Source organism: Ceratotherium simum, chromosome 16 (assembly GCF_057802395.1).
Source record: "Ceratotherium simum simum isolate JZ-2026a chromosome 16, ASM5780239v1, whole genome shotgun sequence".
NCBI classification, from domain to species: Eukaryota; Metazoa; Chordata; class Mammalia; order Perissodactyla; family Rhinocerotidae; genus Ceratotherium; species Ceratotherium simum.
Window position 1 is genome coordinate 44,363,713 of NC_141915.1, and position 23,466 is coordinate 44,387,178.

Sequence of the window (23,466 nt, forward strand, 5' to 3'; positions counted from 1 at the left end):
TTATCCCCTGGACCTCAGACAGAGGCCCTAATGAGCAGGGTTTGGATCATGCACAAACAGGAAATTAGTATCTGAATAACAGAATCCTCAATACCTTCCAAACTGTGAGAAAATATTTATAATATAATTAAAAGATATGGCTTATTACAGAAGCAGTTATTTTTCTACTTGTTGGCTGGATAGTATAAATGTTGAAAGAAGCAGAATCATTACACTCTTTCTGCACAGAGCTCAGTCTTGAAAACCAGTAAAAATATTCCACAAGAATAACTTAGAACATTTGGAATCATCCTTTTATCTCTGCTTATATCCAAAATATATGTAAACAATATTTCCATGTCTCGATCAAAAGCTTTATGGACTTATTGTGCCTCAAAACACACATTACCAACACAGTGAACTACCACACTTCTATTTTCCAAATTAAAATTATGTTTTTCACAGACTTGGCCTTTGTATCTTTCAGATAAAAAAGTATGTTCTTGCCATTTCAAGGTGTATAAACATCAGGTGATGAGGGTCTCTGTCATTTTCTCTTAATCCAATTCCAAACTCGACCTTTACCCAGCGAACAGGTGTGTGCTGTGCCTGTAATTTATTAGAGTGAGCGACCAGGCAGAAAAGCTACCAACAACAGGAGGCTAATAGAACCAAGCACTTAGTGCCTAGAAAGCAGCTCTTATCCCCACCATGATGAATATACTTTTATCTCCCAGTAGCAATTTAATGATAAAGAATGATGGAGGAGAGGGGAGTAATATATTCATCTTCTTTCAGTTTTTTTGGATACTGTTTTTATACTAATAGTCTGCCAGAAGCTGTTATGTTATAAATTCCTTTCTCAGATATTCTGTTGCTCGCATTCCAACCCAACCTGTGATATGGATATGAAAACAGTCATGACAGCATTTCCAGTATGGCAAATAAAGCCGCTTCACACACAGATAAATTAAATAAACCTTCAAGAAGAAAGTGATAAATGAATAGTGCAATTCTTTGTATGTGAAATGGAAACTCCTATGTATATCCTGCATTTGTCTTTTTGGATCAAACTTATCTAATTTAAAAACATGCTAAGTATCCATTTACTAGGTATGAAGATGTACTAATTGGGTAATGCAACAGCACGATAAGAAAAAGCAGCAGCTAATATTAGAACAACGCCCACAGTCTAATAGATAAAGATTATTTAGCAGGGTAAATCTGACCCAGAATAGATCTTTAGAGTCAGATGAAATTTCTAAATATGTCCTACAGAAAAACATACTCAAATAAATAAATAAATAAAATGGAGCAACCACAAATATTTCTATGACTTCTCCATACAATTAAGGTGTAATTTTAAGAGTTTTAATACTTCAAAGATTTTTTAGAAAAATTTATTTTTTTAAAGAAGTTAAAATAGAGAAATACTTTGGCAAGCCTGAAAAATAATTTCAAAATATTATTGAAAAGAGACTTAAGCACATTCATTATTTTTCTAACAATACAAGATTTTATCAAATTTTCCTTTTTAAACTCACCCATCTGCTCCACTATCTCTGGAGGAAATACTCGGGAAGCAAATGCTCGTCGAAAAATGTCTGAGAATTCCTTGTCCAGGCCTCCTATTCCCATTTTTTCAAAGTTCCAGTCAGGATTGATGATAGACTGGCGATTTTCCTTGGTTTTAGCTTTGCCTATGTCAAACAAAGATAATCAACGTGAAACAAGAGCTTTATCACTAAGTGTAAAGAGATAGAACTCCCTGGGCATCCTCAATGAATAAAAAGAAGCTACCCTTATAGAAAGATGAACACCATGCTCTTAGCTGACTTTCTAATAAGAAAGATGAGTTTTGCTATGGTAACTACTTTGTCTGGTCCCAATTTAGGGTCACTAAAACACCTTCAGAATGACTTGCTAAACTCATGCTGTAATCCATTTGTAATCAATCCTTGGTCTTACTGATCTCTAATCCTAACCAAGTTAACTAACTTGGTTGATTAGAAGAAACACCATGTGCATATCTGAAGAAGACAACAGTAGTTGCCAGAAATGCAACTGAAATCTAGCAGTCTCTCAAGTGTATTTAAAAGTACACATATTTATCCAGATTAAGTTTATAATTGGGTATATAACCCTTCAGCATGAAAAGATGCACTGAATAAGTTTGATGTCTTATTTGCTTTTTCTTCACTTGCACACAGAAGTCTAAAATCATCCTAAAGTCTTTAATGATTTCAAAATTCATGTTTTCAAATTCTTTCACAAAGATGAAAATTATCTAACTTAAATGTCATAGTGCCACCTAAAGTAACCCAAGAGAATCACATTAACTATCTCAAACACAGAGAGTAAAAGTGCCTTAGTACACTCTACTATAAACAAAAAAAAGAAACTAATATTATAGCTTTTTAAAAATTAGGGAAGAAAAGGTCACATTAGAAAAAGTTTATCCTAGATGGTAATTTTATGGTTAGAGTTTTGTGGACTTTTCCTTTATAAAGCTATTGAAAATATTTTTCTTACACTCTACTGTCCTCTTGTGGTCAAATTTACTGCATACTAAATCACTCCACAATTTTATTTTCTAACAGAAAAAAAATCTATCAATCACACCTTTGCATGAATTACTTAGAAATACCCACAATTTATGAAAGTCATGCAACTCCCTTGGGATAAGATACCTTACTTAACAAAAGGTGTACAAAACACAAAATACAAAGAAATCACTTTAGAAATGCATTGGATCAATAAGAGGAGATTATGATATATCCTACCTCCATAAAATCACATATGTAGTAATTAAAAATTATGTTGTAGAGGAGTATTTAAGATGCTTGAAATATGTTAAGCAAAAAGAACAAATTATAAAACAGTATGAAAGCAGAATCAAATTTTAGAGTGTGTGAGTTGTTGAGTGAGGGCCTATCCCTATTTTTTGAAATAAATATTCTATTTTATAATCAAGAAAAAATGTTAAGGGGAGAATGATAATTTATGGATCAAGAAAAAAGGCTAAACATTTGAAGTTAAGTAACCTTGGGTATGATGGTGTGCAACCAACGAAAATCCTCTATTTCTATTGGGGTAGACATCAACAAGGTTAAATGAACCGAAAACAAGAATTACTATACAGTTAATGGCATAATTATTATGGTGAGTTACTATTCTTAGAGACTAATCTGGATTATTTTAATATAATAAAAGTAGAGCTAATGTACAAGAGTAGAACTGAACTATGAATCTACTGGAAAGACCTTCTTTACCCACACATTCATCATTTAACTCAGTCACAGATAGAAGTGACAATCATGTGAGGGCCATTCTACAAAATAACTGACCAGGTCTCAAGGTCATGAAAGACAATGCAAGTCTGAGGAACTGTCAGTGACTGGAGAAGACTATGGAGACTAAACAACTAAACGCAAAGTGGGATCCTGAGTTAGATTCTGGAACAGAAAAAGGACATAATGAAAAAACTGGTGAAATCCGAATACAGTCGGTAAGTTTAGTTGGTAGCAATGTAACCATGTTAATTTAGTTTTGGTAACTGTAATTTAAAATGTAACATTAGAGGAAGCTGGTGAAGGGTATACAGGAACTCTCTGAACTATTTTTGCAAATCTTCTGTAGGCCTGAACTTATCTCACTATTAAAAGTTTAAAAATTAATTTTATCTTTTTCCTTATTTTTAGGTGGTTACTAGGAAATTAAAAATTACATATGTGGCTCACACTATATCTCTGTAGGACAATGCTGATCTAGTGAAGGTTTTAAACTTTTTTTCTACATCAGCACATCTGACAAATATGAAATACTATTATAAGCCCTCTCAAGGGAGGTGCCCCTATTTTCCTTTGCCACCAGAAAATCACCGTCGTTGAGTCACATACAATAACAGAGATAGTCCCACTTTATTCAGAATCTTCTAAAGACTGTAAATCTTACCAATAAGATTGAGTGACGAATTTTCTGCTTTTTCAAATGCAACTTGACTGTTTCCAACAACCAGTCCTATTTCAATCTGTATAGAAAGACAGTAATTAGTAGTTGGTCTAATAGCAGACTTCTGGACTTCTCAAAGCAAGGTCAAAAATGAAGGGGAGGGCAGGCCCAGTGGCACAGCAGTTAAGTTCGCATGTTCCGCTTTGGCGGCCCAGGGTTTGCCGGTTCGGATCCTGGGCACAGACCTACTCACCACTCATCAAGCCATGCTGAGGCGGTGTCCCACATAGAAGAGCTAGAAGGATCTACAACTAGGATATACAACTATGTACTGGGGACTTTGGGGAGAAAAAAGGAAAAAAAAAAAGAGGAAGATTGGCAACAGATGTCAGCTCAGAGCCAATCTCCCTCAAATAAAAATGAAGGGGAAATGAGTCACTCTGAGCAAAGAAAATCTTTCAGACCATCATCTAAGTGACATTTACTTTTGTCATAACTGCCTCTACTATTCCTATTTTATTTCAGTGTATATATCTTTTGATAATGCCTGTCATTATTTATTTACAATAAATATCATCTGCATTCAATCAGGATTATAAGTATATATACAAATTTCAAATTACTATTAGGTCTGCAAATAAGTGTGTTTTCTGCTATATTTTAATAACAGTGATAGCTATGAAAGGAATTTTTTCTTCCTATTATCTTAAAATAAAGAGTACATAATATAAAGAAATCACTGAGCAAGAGAATGGCTAGGAAGATTATATTAATCTGCACAATTCACATCATAATGATTATCTAATAAAGATTATTAGAAATAAAACATACCTTCTGTCTTTTACCTGTTGCAGCCTCTCCCTTCAGGATGCTAGGATCCATGGCTTCAATATCCTTTACCAGTAAGCCAAAAAGCTTTTCATTGAAGCTAAAAACAAGCTATGTAGAGAAGAGGTAAGGGGAGAAAAATCACTTCATGATATACGGCTTAATTCTCACATGATCACCAATGTTCTCCAAATGCGGGCAGCAGCTGTCTCATGTAGATCCCTCTCAAATCGGCTCCACAGGCAAACCACTCACATGGCCAATGAGAGGAAGAGGGAACGGACACTTATTGAGTATCGGCTATGAACCAAACACACACTACAGGAGGTTCTGTAATTAACAGAACAGAACAGAACAGAAATTATTCCTCAGTTTTACTAGTTAGGAAGCTGAGATCCAGAGAGAGTCTAAGCAATGGGACCCAGAGTCACAGTAAATGATAGTGCCAGGATTCAAGCCTGGATGTGTGGCTCTAAAATTCATGCTTTTCTACAACCAATACAAAATGCCTGCCATACAAGTGCAGAGACAGCTTCTGAATGCTCATCCATTCATCAGATATTTATTGAGTGCCTTCTACAAGCTAGACCCTCTTCTACGTGCTGGGGTATAACAGTAAATATAACAGGCAAAGCTGACTGTCAACTCTGCCACTACTAACTACTACGAATGGGAATAAATACTAAGAACGGTGATTTGAGGTAAGGTATTTCTTTCATGGGTTTATATCTGCATGTTACTGGGTTTTAAATTATTACAAATACCAAAGCATTTTCTAGTAAAATATTAAAGCTAAAGGAGAAGGTAAAAACAATGAAGTTTAGCTAGGCAATTTGAGCACAACTATAAGTCAAAAAGTGTAGGAATCCAGAAGGAATATAGTATAGCCCAAAAAACAATGGACAGGTAGTCAACAAATTATCAGCTGAAGGTCATCTTCGGGAGCCTTCTCGGACCATCTCATCCAAAGTAGCACCTCAGTGGCTCTCTAATGCATCATCCCATTTCACTGACATCAAAGTACTTAACAGTACATGGCATTTCTTTCTTATTTTCTGTCTTCCCCAACTACAGAGTAATCTCTACGGGTAGGAATTGTGTCTATTTTGTTCACTGGTGATCCGCAGGGCTTAAACTAGAAGCTGAAACATATTAGGCGTTCAATAAATATTTGTTCAATTAATTAATTTATCAATTGCCAAATAGGTTCTTGTCTCATTATGCCCCTGACTGTGTAGCCATGGGCACATGATTTACCTTCTCCAGACCTAAATTCGTCATTTGCAAAATGAGGTTAGGCAAGATAATCTCTGCGGTTCAGTCCAATTCTAGTATTCTTAAAAATAATAATAAATGCACTGTATCCTTTTCCTGTCTATCAGTAACTCAGTTTCCACTTGTGAAAGTTTGGTATTGTAATATTATGATATTATAATTCCATTTCAGTTAGACAAGAGAATCAAAAGAATGACATTCCTGGGGCCGGCCCCGTGGCTTAGCGGTTAAGTGTGCGAGCTCCGCTACTGGCGGCCCAGGTTCGGATCCCGGGCGCACACTGATGCACTGCTTGTCCAGCCATGCTGAGGCGGCGTCCCACATCCAGCAACTAGAAGGATGTGCAACTATGATATACAACTATCTACTGGGGCTTTGGGGAGAAAAAGGGAAAAAAAGGAGAAGGATTGGCAATAGATGTTAGCTCAGGGCCAGTATTCCTCAGCAAAAAGAGGAGGATTGGCATGGATGTTAGCTCAGGGCTGATCTTCCTCACAAAAAAAAAAAAAAAAAAGAATGACAGTCCTTCACTCCAACAGCTCTTTCCTTCATTGCCCACCTTACACACCTTCCCATGCGAGGGCACTATAGGTAAGTCATTCGAGATCAGAATGCTATAAGCAGAGATTCTCAAACATTTTGGTCTCAGGATCCCTTTATATCCTAAAAATTTTTGAGGACCCCAAAGAGCCTTTGTTTATATGGATTATATCTATTGATAATCACCATATCAGAAATCAGAACAAAACTTTAAATTTGTTTATTTAAAAAATAACAGTAAATCCGTTATGTGTTAACATAAATAACATATTTTTAATTTATAAAAAACTTCCATTTTCCAAAATAAAAAACAAAGTGGGAAGAGTGACAAAGTTATATTTTCACAAATCCCTTTAATGTCTGCCTGAATGGAAGACAGCTGGGCCATCACGTCTGCTTCCACAGTGGATGTGATGTGCTAGCACACACCACATGGTCTGCATAACTCCATTGCACACTTGTGAGAGAATAAGAAGAAAATGACACATAATGTCTTGGTATTAATATAAAAAATATTTTGACTCTGTAAACCCGCTGAAAGGGCCTCAGGGACCCCCAGGGATCTCAGGACCACACTTTGAGAACCACTGCTATGAAGCTATGGTACAAGGAAGGTGTTAGGAATGATTAAGAAAAGTCACAAAGGACGAGACATATTAATGTAAGGGCAAGAGAGCAACGATTATTTATGTGTACAAACAGCAACTTATGAACTCACATATTTTTTAAAGTAAAATTTTAAAAGAACAGAATTTCTTCCTAGGAGGTTAGAAATATGATATTGACCGAAGTCCAAAAAAGGAGACAACATCAGCAATATAATTTTAAAGGAGAGACTATCCGGGCTTCAGAGGTTCCATGAAAAATCTGAAAATATATATATGTTACATAATTTTCTTAAGCTTCTGAAAGAAGTTTATAAGCAAAAAAGGTTAGGAACTACTTTTCTACAGAAATATATCAGTAAAAGAGAAAGACATCCAAAGACAAAACAAATGTCCCACAATAAGAAAAGAAGTAAGAAATTTGAGACGTATATGCCTGCAGTGTTCCCAAATTTACAGAGGGAAAAGCCCCTGTAATTATATATGACACTGTAACCTAAAAGCTACTTTAGAATTTTCCTGAACAGACTCCTAGAGGCTCAGCAAATACATTTCCCTCACTTTTTATCACTCATCTTGGATATACCTGTTCATATGCAAAGCTCCTCTCAGTTTTTAAATGGTAGAATCAATTTCAGACATCTGCAGAAATTAGAATGCCTATAAAGTAAAAGAATGACAGAAAATTTAAAACTACCTGCTGTCCCACTGAGAATGCCTGGTTGTTGAACTGCTGAATAAATTCCGCAGCCATCTTGTCAGTATCATAAGGGTTGGAGTCGATGCTTTTCTTCTGCAGGAAATCGATCTCAATGGTCATTGTACCAATACATTGTTTCGCCTTGTCAAATGTATATAAGGACACTAGGAAAAAAGGAAGCATTTTTAAAATCACAGGGACACCAAATACTTGCTGTGTTTCGAGTAACTAAAAGTTTAACATAAATGAATCATATCAGAACTCGACCAAAAAAGGGCTTTACATGGCCTTCATTGGAGGGACACATAGGCACAGACAGAAAAAATAATAACCACTAAAGATTTTCTTCCCCTCTGCATTAATTAGAACATATTAAACAGCATTCTCCCTCTTTTACCCCTCACCTAACTCTTATGGACAAATTGCAGCCCTCCTCACATGGCCTCTGCATCTTTTTCCTTCTCAATTACCAGAGGACAAAACGACAGTATGGAAGTCCCACTGGGGACTTTCAAACAGATTTTTGTTTGACATAAGAAAGAGCTAAGGTGAGAGTTGAGTGGACTCTTTTGCCCTAAAAAAGTAGGACGCAGGACAAAAAAAAGAAGGCTTGAGAAACAGTGTTTACTAGGGAGATTTGCTCCAGAGCATTTCTTTTTTACTACTACAAAAATATTTACTGAGCACCTACCATATCCAGGGAACCACAGTACGTTCTACATGTACAACACGTAGAACAGGGCGAGGACCATGTTTTTAACTCATCTTTGTATTAACAGCACCTAATAGTCTGTTAGATGCTTAATATATTCATGAATTATTTAAATTAAACAACAACAGCAAAAAACCTATAGTGTCCATTATAAAAACAAAGGAGGCAAGACAAAGGAACTTTGGAGTCTATGTGTTTCAATAGATTCTGTTAGTAACTGGAACAATCTAAGTAAATCATCTAGCTCTGTGCCTTGATTTGTCACATCCGTAAAATAAGAAGACTGGACTAGTCAAATCTTAATGGTCCTTTCATACTCTAAATTCAGTTTTAAACTTGTTTCTTATAGTCTAGCCACTTGAATTATGTATAGGGATTTTCTATAAATTCTTCGAATGAAATTGCTTGTGTAATCATATTTTTATATTTTGGTTTGCCATTATAAATGGGGACACACATATTTTAAAGATAAACATTTTCAAAAGCAAAATAACAAAGAAAGCCAGGGTGAGGGATAGAAAATTCACTGAAGATCAAAGAATAAGTTCAAATCTCGGCTGAAAGTTTCAGAATACTCCCCTGCCTCCACTTCTGGGTGTTTTGTTCTTTCTTAACATTTCTTAGAAAGTACAAGTTATATGTTGAGTAACTTTCATAAGCAAGAGAACTCAGTTGCTCCCCACATAGTGAAGATATGTACAGGATGTAATATTAAGGTAAAAACAAATAAGTTGATTCAGCAATTCCATCTCCAGGTGTCTGTCCCAGAAAGACTCCTGAACATTTGCCTAAAGAGATCTATAAGGAGGTTCATCATAGCATTATTTGTAAAAGTTAAACATTGAAAAAACACTGATCAGTAGGGGAATGATGAATAAAATGCAGCATATTCATAATGTGGAGTACTATACAGCAATTAAAATAAAAACTTGATGTATATTTGATAAAGATGGATGGCCCATTAAAACATAATATTGAGAGCCAGCGCTGATGGCCTAGCAGTTAAGTTCGGGCTGCTCTGCTTTGGCAGCCCAGGTTCAGTTTCCGGGCGCAGACCTACACCTCTTGTCTGTCAGGAGCCATGCTGTGGCCACAGCTCACAGAGAAGAACCAGAAGAATATACAACTATACACAACTACGTACTGGGGTTTGTTGCGGGGGAAGGAAGAAAAAAGGAAGAAGATTGGCAACAGGTGTTAGCTTAGGGCAAATCTTCCCCTGTAAAACAAAAAACCAGAATATTGAGTTTAAAAAGTACACTTCATGGGGCTGGCCCAGTGGCGCAGTGGTCAAGTGCACGTGTTCCACTTCAGCAGCCCAGGCTTTGCAGGTTTGGATCCCAGGCATGCACCGATGCACCGCTTGTCAAGCCGTGCTGTGGCAGTGTCCCATAAAGGAGAGGAAGATGGGCACAGATGTGCCCATGGGGGACATCTTCCTCAGCAGAAAAGAGGAGGATTGGCATCAGACGTTGGCTTGGGGCTGATCTTCCTCACCAAAAAAAAAAAATTATACTTTAGAAAAATTTGTACAGTATGATACCATTTTGTGCAAAGACTCCTAAATAATTCCACATCCTGATGCATATATATGTATGTGTATATATCATCTTTATATCAAGAAATTTGAATAAGTGTATTAAAATATCATCATTACTGACTATAGTTTGCCAATGCATTTTAATTCGAGTCCGTGTTCCTCAACAGAAAAGATCAAGCTGTTACAACAGCTTCAAATGCTGTGGGCAGCACCATGGACAGCACCATCATCAGCCCCAAAGGGACAGGTACCCTGAAGGTTTCATCCAGGAGCAAAGAGCCAGAAGGTTGAGAATGTTTTCTTATTTTATGGCTAATAACAATTTAATGTCAAAGACTAGTGAAAAATATTTTCATAAGCAAAGAAAAATTTACAGCCATTGCTTTGAATAAGCAGACATTACAATAATAGGTATACTACAATGTTCAAAAAACATTTGCTATTGAAAATCAGTCTGTAATACTTAAAATATGGCATTTCCAGATGGAGAGAATTCTAAATGATTCTTCTGGAAGATTCTCTCAGACTAAAATCACTGACTTGACTAAAAAATTATCTCACCTTACAGACAGAACTCCTGTTCTGGAATCTTTGAATTAGCACTCGCCTTCACATCACACCTCCTAGCATATCTTTGCCTACATCTCTACTTACACTCAACCAGCTTTCTACCTTTATGGCCACATCATCCACAGCAATTAGGCCCCCAAACTCTTCGTTGCCTCAACTTACTCCACCTTAGTCTCACCTAATCACTTAGTTTTATAATTTTGCCCATTAAGTCTGTTTTATTCACCTTTTAAAGAACTGACTTTACAATTAAGATAAGCATTTCTGGTAGCAGGAGAATGCTTTAAACATAATATAAGCCACAAAACATGTTTCTAAATTCATCAAAATTTATAACCTCAAATTTTTATACCTTTTCACAATAGAATTTATCTACATTAAAAGTTAAATATAAGGGGCCAGCCCAGTGGTGTAGTGGTTAAGTTTGCATGCTCCACTTTGGCAGCCTGGGGTTCACAGGTTCAGATCTTGGGTGTGGACTGGCACACTGCTTATTAAGCCATGCTGTGGCGGGCATCCCACATATAAAGTAGAGGAAGATGGGCCCAGATGTTAGCCCAGGGCCAATCTTTCTCAGCAAAAAGAGGAGGATTGGCAACAGATGTTAGCTCAGGGCTAATCTTCCTCACCAAAAAAAAAAGTTTAATTTAAGCACCCTCTTAACCCCATATTTAGAAAAATAAGTTTAAGGAAATTAGAAACCTAGGCTATATACATACCCATTTTCTCATTAGGTTTAACAGTGTTCATTCTTATTTCTGCCAATGTCTGCAAACTTTGGTTTGCCTACTTCACTTTGGTGCTGAACTCCTCCACTGTCTCAGCTTCTCACTATGCTCCAGGTGATGGGGTGATAGTTAAGGGAATCACTTCTGTCAATGTTTCCCGAAATGTGGCAGGGTGGTTGTTAAAAACACAGATTCATGAATCAGACTCCCCAAGGGAGGGGTCTGGGAATCTTTTTTAAAGATTTTATTTATTTATTTATTTTTCCCCCCAAGGCCCCAGTAGATAGTTGTATGTCATAGCTGCACATCCTTCTAGCTGCTGTATGTGGGACACGGCCTCAGCATGGCCAGAGAAGCAGCACGTCGGTGCGTGCCCGGGATCCGAACCCAGGCCGCCAGCAGCGGAGCGCGCGCACTTAACCACTAAGCCACGGGGCCGGCCCTGGGAATCTTTTTTAAAAAACCAAATTCCCGGAGCCAGCCCTGATGGTCTAGTGGTTAAAGTTCAGCATGTTCTGCTTTGGCGGCCCAGGTTCGGTTCCCAGGCACAGAACCTCACCACCCGTCTGCCAGTAGCTATGCTGTGGTCCCAGCTCACATAGTAGAACTAGAAGGGCTTACAACTAGAATATACCGCTATGTACTGGGGCTTTGGGGAAGGGGGTAAAAAAAAAACAAGAGGAAAATTGGCAACAGATGTTAGCTCAGGGCGAATCTTTCCCAGCAAAAAACCCCAAAAAAACAAAAAACAACAAAACCCAAACTCCCCAGGTGTTTCTTTGAGGCAAGTTTGGAAAGCACTAATAATGCAACCATCTCCACCAGCTACCCATATCTAAAGTAATTTCCTTTATTTTTACTCCCAATCAAAAAATTTTAGCCCTCATCCTACTTCCACAAAGAAAAAGAAAAGCCCAATTGAAGATAACCCCAATATTTAAGTTCCCTCTAACTCAGAAAAAAAATTATAAGTTGCCATGTTCCTAAATGAGGAGTAGAATGTTCTCTCTTGCCACTTTACCAACTTCTCTTCTCAGACATCTCTACTACAGACCAGGCTAGTAATGTGTTCCGGGCAAAGACTTTAAGTATTTGTCTTCTTTCAACCAGTTTAAAGCTACTATATCTTTGAATGCTTTCAAAAGCATTGGATCTAGAGGATAATGGTGCCCTCATAAATCTGAATACTCCCACACATCCTCCTAAAACCCTGAGGGAGCAACAAGGAGGACAAATAATGCCACATACAGTCCATAGCTTCAGCAGCACTAAGAAACAGAGAACCCATGAAACTCAAACTACTTGAAAGTACAGAAATATCCAACAAAATTACACAGAGCTCCCATTGTGGAAAAAGAGGAGTAGGGAGAGCAGGACTTAGACAAAGTACAGACAAAACCATCCCAAATAAGAAAGTCCAACACGAGATGCCAAAACAGTAAACACAAGTTTGGGACTTTGTAGTCCATAACTCCAGGGACAGGAAAGGACTTGAAAGTAACTAGGACTGGAAGTGGCAGCATCAAAGAATTGTTGGAAAGAATCAGATACATAGAGAAGGGATGGTGCCCTTAGAGATGTGGCAATGAAGGCAAAGAAGGCAGTAAGAGAGGAAAATTAAAGATCATGCAGAAACAGAAAAGAAATAAGCTATGCCAACCAAGCTCTCTACCTCCCCCTCCATCTCACCATTATTTATTAAAGAAACTGTACTTCTCTATATAAGAAAAGAATGCTCTTGGACTGATAATCTTGTTTACAAAATCATAATAAATAGAAAAAAATAACTTCACAAAGTTACTGTAAAAAGAAAACATGACATATAACAAAATATTGCAGCATTTCAGCTGAAGTGTCTTCCCCAAAAAGATCAACCATGAAATAGAAAATACATATATAATACTTTAAACTAAATCAAGTATCCTCAAACAAGTATGTAGACATATACCAAACACCTAAAATCAGAAGATTAAAAACTAAGAACAGAAATAGACAAAAGAAATACAATGAGGATTTATGGAATTCAGGAAAGAAATTGAAGAAAAAGTTAAAACTATTTCACAAGTGAAGAATAAATTACAAAGTGTCCACAGGAGAAGAGATTCAAATTAATATTTAATAAGCAGTAAAGAAAGATAGGAAAATGACGAAGATAATAAAAATAAGATAAAGAAAGAAAAAGAACAGAGAGGAAGTGGTTGAAACGGAACCACTTACAACTTCCAACATACATATAATTGGAGCCCATGAGAAGAAAATCAAAACCACTAGACCAGAATTAATACTTAAAACCATAATCTAAGAAAACTTTCTGGAAATAAGAGAAAAGTTAAATCTACATATTGAAATGACCTATAATATACCTGGGTCATTGATCCAGAACGACCAATTCCAAAAAATATCCTAACAAGGATATTAGACTTTAAAGACAGAAAAGTCCTCAGGGCTCCCAGGCAGAAAAATCAAATTACTTATAAAGGTAAGAAAATTAGACTGGCATCAGCCTTCTCAAGAGCATCATACAAATGAAGGCAACTGTGATGCAGCATTTTCAAGAAATTCAAGGGAAAAAAACAAGCCAAGAATTTGATATCCAGCCAAGCTGTGCTTGAAATATCAAAGATATAATATGCACTATTTGAATATGCAAGAACTTAGGGATACAAGGGATATTCTTGAATATGCAGGAACCAGGGATATATATGTGTATACATTGTACACATATATACTTCCTGGAGGAATCTACTAGAGGATAGGTTTTATCCAACCAAGTACAAACTGGCAAAAAGACATACCAATTAGAGAAACACAACCAAAACATAAAATGACAGAATTGAGATCAAACGTATCAGTCATATCAATAAATGTGAATGGGCTTAACAAACCTATTAAAAGAAAAGACTTTCAAATTAGCTCATAAAGCAAAACCCAACTCTACGTTGTACATAACAGACACATCTAAAACACAGTGATTTAAAAAGGCTAAAAGTAAAAAGATGGGCAAAGATATAGCGAGCAAATTAAAAACAGTAAGAAAGGAGGGATTGTGATCCTGATATCAAAGTCTAATTCAAAACACATTAAACAAGATAAAGAGGGACACTTTATAATGCTAAACACCACAATTCACAATAAAAATATAACAGTTATGAATACCTACATACCAAATAACACAGAAACTACTATGTAAAATAGAAACTACAGGAGAGGCAAGGAAGAATAGACAGAAAAACACTAGTAACAAGATTTTAACACACCACTCTCAGTGCAAGACAGGTCAAGTGACCAAAAATAAGTTTGAATATAGAAGATCTAGATGGCATAATCAATAAAGTAGAGCTTATAGGTATGTATCAAACACTACACCCTGATAACAGAGAACATATCTCCTTTTCAGTGCACATGAACCATTTTCTCTACCCTCTTAGCAAATTTTAAGTATACAATACAGTATTGTTAATTACAATCTCCGTGCAGTACATAAGCTCTCCAGAACTTATTCATCTTACATAACTGAAACTTTGTACCCTTTGACCAATGACTCCTCATTTTATAAATGTATTCTTCAAAAATGTCACCATTATGAAAGCAAAGAAAAAGCTAAAGATTAGAGAAATGACAACTAAGTGCAATACATGATCCTGAACTGGATCTTACACTGAAGGGGAAAATGCTATACAGGAGATAACTGGGACAGCTAACAACATTGGAATATGAACTATAGATTAAAGTTTCAAATGTTTAATTATATCAATGTTTAACTTCCTGAATTTGATTGCTATAAGAGCACATGATTGTTCTTAGGAAATATACACTGAAGTATTAGAGGTAAAGACGAATGATTTCTGTAACTTCATCTCAAAGAGTTCAGAAAAGAAATGTGTGTGCACGTGTGTGTGTGCGTGCGCATGCGTGTGTGTGTGGAGAGAGAGAAAATGATAAAAATATATATGACAATTGGTGAATCTGGGTAAAAGTAGTATACAGGAATTCTCTGTATTATTTTTGCAACCTTTCTGTAAATATGAATTTTTTTTAGGTTTTAGAAACAAGCAGAAAAAAAGCTGGCTTAATTATACTTGCATTTTCTTTTCTTCCCCTACTATACCCATGAAGTTGGTATGAAACTATCTGACAAGAAGATTCATACTCCATTTCCCCAACTTTGAGACACTGCCAGTTCTTGCTTATGAGCTTCTTGGCCTATAATCCACAAGCAGCTTAGCCCTTTTATTCCCCTGAAGTCATAAATTGCTTTCCATGCCCTTATCTAATGAACTACGAGGACTTTATAACACACTTCATTAAAAAAATACACCATTTGTTTAAATATTGCCACCCTTTCTTCTCCTTAACTTAAATCTGATTTATCTTTCCAAACAAACAGAAGAAAACATATCTCAGTATACAGTAAAATGGAATCACCAAGTAATACCAATGATTCCTCTTCAACATAACTTAGACTTTTAAAAAAATTTTCCATAGCCATAATTTCAAGTCCTATTCAACTTAATTCTAGGCAAGTCAAATAACCTCTGAGCTATTTTCCTTGACTCCTGAATTCTCCCAACTCCTCACTATATCCCACACTGACAATAGAATTATTTTCTAAAGGTAGGATTTTGATGGGTTCATTCAGAAACCCTCAGGAGCTCTCAATTGTCTTTGTGTAAAATCCAAAATTTTCAGTATGTTCTTCACTTCTAGGCCCTCCACTAACTACATACTCTACTCTCATCACTTAATACAATCCACTCAGGCAAATCCTTTCAATCAGGCAAACATAATTCCTGAGCACCGCCTATGATCTCCATGCTCCCATCTCACTACCTTTATTTATATTATTTCTCATTTTGCGAGTCTTTCTTCCTTGTCTCTACCATGTAATGATTTCCCCCTACTTCACAATTATGCTCAAAACTCCAGTGCCTAGAAAGACTTCTCTGGCTAATTTTCCAGTCTCCAGTCAATTCATCCACTCCTGTTCTATCTCAGCACTTTCACACAGAGCTCCTAACGCTAAAATTTGTGCACATATTTACCTTGTACATATTCTTTGAGCAATGAATATGTGGATATTCTTTCTCCCATTAGATTATCATGTCCAGGCAGAATAGCAAGTAGATAAAGAGGTCGGTACCATAACTATTTACTTTCCATTCTCATAGATCTAACTGATAATATGAATAGGATGAATGTTTAATGGCCTAACAACCAGTAACAGAAAATTGTACAGAGCTCCATAATTATGAAAAAATCACAAAGAAAATCTACCTCAGGTAGCTAAAAAATATACCTACCTTCTATTTCTTGCCCAATAGAAAGTCCAGCCCATTTTCGCTGTAAAATAAAAGAGAAAAAAAGACACTTCAAATCAAATCAAACAAAATTAGAGAAATGAGGAAAAGAGCAATTCCTATGAATTTCAGGAACACAAAGTCCAAAACACAGTATGCTCTTATGTGTTGAATTGTGTCGCACAAAAAGATATGTTGAAGTCTTAACCCTCGGCACTTGTGAGTGTGACTGTATTTGGAAATAGGGTCTTCGCAGATTCAATCAAGTGAAGATGAGGTCATACTGAATTAGGATTCAATAAGCCAATATGACTGGTGTCCTTATAAGAAGAGAAGTGAGACACAGACACAGGGGGAGAAAGTCATCTGATGATGGCAGCAGAGACTTAAGTGATATATCTACCAGTCAAGGAACATCAAGGATGGTTGGCAACACCAGAAGCTAAGCATGGAACAGATTCTTCCCTAGGGCCGTCAGCGAGAGCACGGCCCTGCTGACACACCTTGATTTCAGACTTCTGGCCTCCAGAACTGTGAGAGAATAAATTTCTGTTGTTTTAAGCCACCCAGTTTGTGGTACTTTGTTACAGCAGCCCTAGAAAACTTATATGCTATAGTTTATATCTGAACATCTGTCCAAAAACATACAAAGCTTGCCTTTTTACAGTAAAGCCGGCAGTGCTGAGTAGGATGCTCCTTTGCATAATAAAATGCTCCTGAAGGCTTTCATAGTATCAGATAATATTCTAAATATACTGTGGTTAGTTATACCGTTTGTTAGAGTATCACAAAAAGAAAGACATTCAATTCATGAAAACTAAATTAAAACTGGTCAGATAATCTACACTGAAATGCAAGCAGGAATTCAAATCATTAAATGGTCATAACTAAAAGCATTTTCAGACATTTGCAACTAGACTTTAGCTTCTCCCCAGGTCCTGACTAGTTATAATGGCAAGAATGTACGGAGGCAGGCCAGATTGTGTTTAGGCAGGAATTCAGGACTGGCTTGGTATGGATTCAAAATGAATAATTACTGATAACATTTCAAAGAACTGTGAGAAAAATAATTTTTGGCTGAAAATCAACAGTTTGTCTAATCATCTGAACACCGTAGATTTTGTGGTGGATAGTTAAAAGATGCTGCATTTAGAATATGCGCAATGTCAAGTGCTCTCCCTTCCAACTTTCTCACCGTAGGTCACTTCTCCCTCCTCTCTGCCCTTCACCTCCATCTCCTACAACACCCCATCCCACTTCTGGCCAACCTGAAATTTAGCAGCATGCTGGTTAAGCCCAGACTTCGGGTCACAAAGCAGCCGCATTTAGGTTCTGTACCTCAATTCCAAAGACAGCCTCTCAAGGGATGACAATAGTATCTATCATATGGGGTTGTTTTGAGAATTAAATGAGCTAATACATGCAAAAGTACTTAGAATAGTAACTTGCCTAGAGTAAATGTTGGGGAAATTTTTTTAAAAAGCAGAGGGACAAGGAGAAATAATCAGAAACTCCATTTCTGACTACCAGAATCTCAAATGTAGCTCTGTAAAAGCTGGCAAACTCTAGAGTATCCCAAACCTTTGATTTGTAGAAACAAATGTGAAAAGTAGTCCTGATAATGGAGAGGCATCTAAACAGTGAAGGAGACTAGTGAGTGAGGATTTCTCATAATTTCTGAGGGCTGCAAGAGATCTTTAATAGTCCCCTAACAAGTGTTTGATCTCTCTCCCTCAACCACCAGGGGAGTAAATCAATGCTCATTAGCATACTAGGAGGTAGGGGTTGCACTTACAGTGCTTAGGACTGTGGAATCAGCAGCATGAGCAAGATGATAAGGGAGAAAAAGACACAGACTAGCACTTGTGATGCTCTTAGATTACCTATTACGTGCCTGCAACAATGCTAGGCCATTTTCCCTCCACAGAATCCACCAATAGTTATATATATAATCATAATCCTTCCACTTGTTCCAGAAGCCCAGCAAGTTAGGTTGTAATTTGAGATAACAACTACTCACCATATTCTCTAGTTTGACATCACTGTATTTTAAAATCATCATTATTAGATGTTAATTTTACAAGTAAATGTTATTTTTATATATTTTCTGTTACCCGGTGAGTTAACATTAAAATAACTTGACACTTTATCTGATAGCTAACTGATATTACTGCAGAATTTTTAAAAATTGGAAAAAAATCAAGGCAATAAAAGGCAGACACAGTAAAAATTGGCAATTAAGAACATATCTTGAAATTCCTTATATAATACCTAGATGATTTTCTTCAATGTCAATCAATACAGTTATAGGGTAATTCTTGCTTTAAATGAATTGATTCTTCCACGACTTTCAAGAATAGAAGAGAATAAATTAACAGTTACCTGAGGTAAGCTGAATGCAATGCTTCCTGGAACCACTGAAGGATGGGTCCTCAGAGTAAATGTGTATCTGTGGTTTGGAGAGGTCCTCACAATCACGTGCCTAAAAGACAGAAACCCAGTCAGTACTCCATGTCAAATGTGTTCATTTCCAATACCAATAACTGATGCTTGATGAGTACCAGGTGGAAACACGGCATCATGAGAGTCTTGAAGGAATAGGACTACAATATTTCATTTCCAAAATACGTCAGCAATTCAAAATATTTTTCAGGCATAAGGAGCACCCTGGGCCAAACACACATCAAGCAGAATCAGGACCAAGTTCAAGAGAGCACATACTATCCAAAAACATCTACTTCATTACATTTCCAGTTTATATAAAACGAAAGTCAGTGATTTAGAGTCCTTGATATTAAGTAAAAATTAGATGAATTTCCTTTCCTGAGAATTACTTCATATCCTAAATAGAATAAAGGGAGGAGAACCAAAGATAGAAGAGCCAGGATATAAGAGTCAAAGTTAGTTTTTAGGACTATTCATTAAATCTCTTTGCACAATCTCACAACAGGTTGAGACAGTAAAAATCTGTAAAATTAAAAAGATGGTAAAAATGAAAAATTTTCACAAAATATATCAGCTTTCATATAGATATCAATATCTACTATTTCAAAGCATTTTGTGCTAATTCACCCTGCTCAGTAGTTACTCATAAACAGACAAAATATAGTCATCTCATGATAATCTCCTACACCAAGTTAACTACCAACAACTGTGTCTGAGATGGAAGCTTCAAACTGTTAAGCAACAGCACTATCATTTTTAAAATTATCTTTTAGAATGCTATAATTTTTTAATATTAATGGTTAATGTTTCTATGCATATCATTTTGTTACTAGAACACAAGTTCCTCATACCAACTATATTTTAAGTAATCCCATCATGAGTACAGTGAACATTTGACATATGTAAAGGAATTCCATAAAGCAAATTCTCACACTGATTATCTACACTCCAGTTTATATGCGGAAAGTTCTATGTTCAACTTAGCATTATAGAATTTTTAGGACTAGAAATAATATTAATACAATCAAGAAGGAGAGCCCCTTACTCTGTGCTGAAAACTACAGATGATTAGCAATTCTAACTCTGTGAAACTCAAGTATTTCACAAATAGGCTAAAAAAAAAAAACAAAAAAAGGCTCAGTTAAAATCCTGCCTCTTTGTTCCTTATTTCCTAGTCTGCCTTCTACAGCCCCTTCATCTCCTTATCTCTACCAACCTCAGAAGCATATCGAGGACACTGAACTTGGTAGCGGAGTCTTCAGAAGTTCTGGCAGTGGGTGATGTGAATCAGTTAAAATAAATGACAATAAAAAATGTAAAGATTCTGCACTTGTTGTGCATCTTCCAATTTTCATGTCTCTTAGATTATCACAGTAATAATGATTAAAATAGCTAATATTTATTGAAGGCTTATTAATGTGCTAGGCGCTGTTCTAAGTGCTTTCTTTGTGTAATTCAATCTTCACAAGTACCTCAGGAAGACATTATCATCATCTCCATTTTACAGATTAGGACACAGAGGTACAGAGATGGTAAATAACTTATCCATGGTCACCCAGTTTGTAACTGGCAGAGGCAGGATCCAAACTCAAGACGATCTGACTCCAGAGGCGAAAACCTAATGACTATGCTATATATGATTCATATGACCAGTATGTTCAGTTCTGCTAAGAAAATCGATAAAAAATAAACGTTATATACAAAAAGCTATGCATGATTTAAAAAACATTTTATTTATCAAAGTTTAACACAGTAAAGTCTGAAATATATAACTCTTTCTTATCTCTTCCATTTTCCAACTCAGCAAGAGGAATACAAAAATTACTCTCAAGTTTCCTAAAAAATACGGGCTCTCTAGAAGTTTCTAAAATACCACTTAGCAGGTTAGAAGAAAACAAAGCTAGATAGATACTCACTGGCCAGACTGGAAATCCTTTTCGTTCACAACTGCACAGTTGGTTAAAGATAATTCATCTGTAGGACATCTTGCAGCTTGCATACTCTATAAAAACCAAAGATTAGGAAAACAAAATTAAGTCATCTTTTTATAACCTTACAGAATAGTTTACGCCTTCCTGTCCTCTATCCCTCATCACCTGTAGTAACACCTATTGTTTTTGACTCCCAGCATCCCTTTCACTGTGATAATAGCAAACCTTTCCTGTGGAAAACTGTTCCTTGTCCCATTCCCATGTTTCTGTGTGCCTGCCAATCACAGCACACATGCAACCACACAGAGTCTTATTACAACCATGGTATTTTTATATAGACAGGTGCTACAAGAAAGGTACTCTCAGGGGCCGGCCCCGTGGCGTGGTGGTGAAGTTTCATGCGCTCTGTTTCAACAGCCCAGGTTCATGGGTTTGGATCCTGGGCGCAGACTACACCACTCGTCAGCCATGCTATGGCGGTGACCCACATACAAAATAGAGGAAGACTGGCATAAGTGTTAGCTCAGGGCTAATCTTCCTCAAGCAAAAGAAAAAAAAGAGAGAGAAAGAGACAAAGGCACTCTCCATTGCCTCATCACTGCATGGAAGAAGACTTTCTGCTCTAGAAGAGAATAAAACTATTACAGAGAAAGCAAAGGTGACAGAGATACAAGAAAACAAATAGACACCTAGCAACATAGAGCTGACAACCAAATTAAAGCCCTTGAGACCAGTCCTGAACGTTGGTTATGAGCTAATAAATTCTCTTTTTTGCTCAAGCTTATTTGAGTTAGTTTTCCATCTCTTCCCCCAAAAAAAGAATTTTAACTGATCCAAATGCAATGAAGTAAATTCAGTAAGTTCGATAAAGTGTATCATGAAAAAGTATCTTTTTATAAGAGATCCCAAGTGGCTATGAACCACATCTCCTATAGATTGAGAAAAACCATCTTCCAAATATCACCCAACAAAGAAAATTACAGGGTATGTTTTTAAAAAATAGTTCCACCAATCTCTAGGGTTTCCTAGTTTGTGAAATATGACACTCATAGTCATCATCTGTTATGACTAAAGTGCTCATTCTTCAAACCTCAAGCCAAAGTTGATTCTTCTTAAATTTGTCTCTCAAATACAAATTTATAGAGGAAAATAAATTACTTTTCGCTTTGTTTTTGTTTTAAGAGGCTAGTTTCAATAGTTATCCCAGTTGTTTAGAGCAGTGGTCTCTAAAGTGGGATATGTGCACTTGAAGTGTTTTCAGGATAATCCAAGTACCAAATAAACTGAATTTAGAAACATACCTTGGAATAGGTGTATCACAAAATATTAAACCAAGATTTTAAAGAATAATGAAGTATCACTTTGCTTCCTGTATTATTAATAAAATACAAATGAGAATATATTTTTCATCTTTACTTTATCCTTTTAATCTCTTTTTGTATATGTTTTACTATGTATATATAAACTATTAGTGTACCACTTATAAATAAGTGTGTATATATATTGGAGATACACCATCGAAAAATTTTTTACTTACAGGCTTCATGATAAAATATTTGGAAATCACTTATTTAGAACATGAAATGAATGAAGTCTAGGTCATAAGTCTGCTTTCTGAATGAGACAGTACTTTGCCCCCGGTCACAGCTCGATCAGCCATCTGATAAAAATGTACCAAACATTTTTAGTTTCCCACCTACCCTGGGGTCTCTTTCACCTACAGGCTTCTTCCTTTTATATTCTTCTCTCTCCCTTAACCCTGAGCCCCTTGCCTAGCCAACTCCTACTCATTCTACAATTCTCAGCTCAGACATTACTTTTTCTAGAAGACCTTCCTAGACATCTTCCCCTCCCCACTAAACTGATAAAATAAACTTCAAATGGAAGCACCCGACTGTATTTTCATTGTCTGTTTACATGTTTGCATTGCATAAAAGACATTAGCTTCTCAAGGACTGAGCTTGTATCTGGCTCACGTCTGTGGGTCCCAGGCTAGTAGAGGGCCTGGCACACAGTGAGTGCTCATCAAACATTTGCTGAATAAATGAACTTATGGATCAATACAAATCTCTCTCAACCACAAAATAAGCAATGCAAAGAACATGTACACAAAGGACATTCCAAGGTTATTTAGGAAGTGATATAATTTAATTAAAATAATCTAAGAATTCAAAATTATACAGAACTGATATAGCCAAAGTACTAATAAAAAATCTACAAAATGCTAAGTTAACCTTTTCATTTGTAAACTTGTTTACTTGTCAAAGAGGTGGTGTCCTTCAAAAAAGAGTGAGAAAATCTGTAGAAGTCATCTGGCTGGCCAACTAAAACAGATGCTGTGAGCAAAATGCCTCCCTACTGAATT

General features: G+C 36.4%; 1 protein-coding gene across 1 annotated transcript in view; it reads right to left on the bottom strand.

Moving 5' to 3' along the window:
- NSF (N-ethylmaleimide sensitive factor, vesicle fusing ATPase) overlaps positions 1-23,466 on the bottom strand; it is a 146,908-nt gene that overhangs the window by 102,235 nt on the left and 21,207 nt on the right. Inside the window, exons 2-8 of the mRNA XM_004432596.3 lie at positions 21,087-21,172; positions 19,108-19,207; positions 16,729-16,768; positions 7,876-8,042; positions 4,762-4,869; positions 3,934-4,009; positions 1,524-1,679 (exon numbers count right to left, since the gene is read on the bottom strand). Coding sequence (XP_004432653.1) covers positions 1,524-1,679; positions 3,934-4,009; positions 4,762-4,869; positions 7,876-8,042; positions 16,729-16,768; positions 19,108-19,207; positions 21,087-21,172 — 733 coding nt within the window. The remainder of the gene's footprint in view (positions 1-1,523; positions 1,680-3,933; positions 4,010-4,761; positions 4,870-7,875; positions 8,043-16,728; positions 16,769-19,107; positions 19,208-21,086; positions 21,173-23,466) is intronic.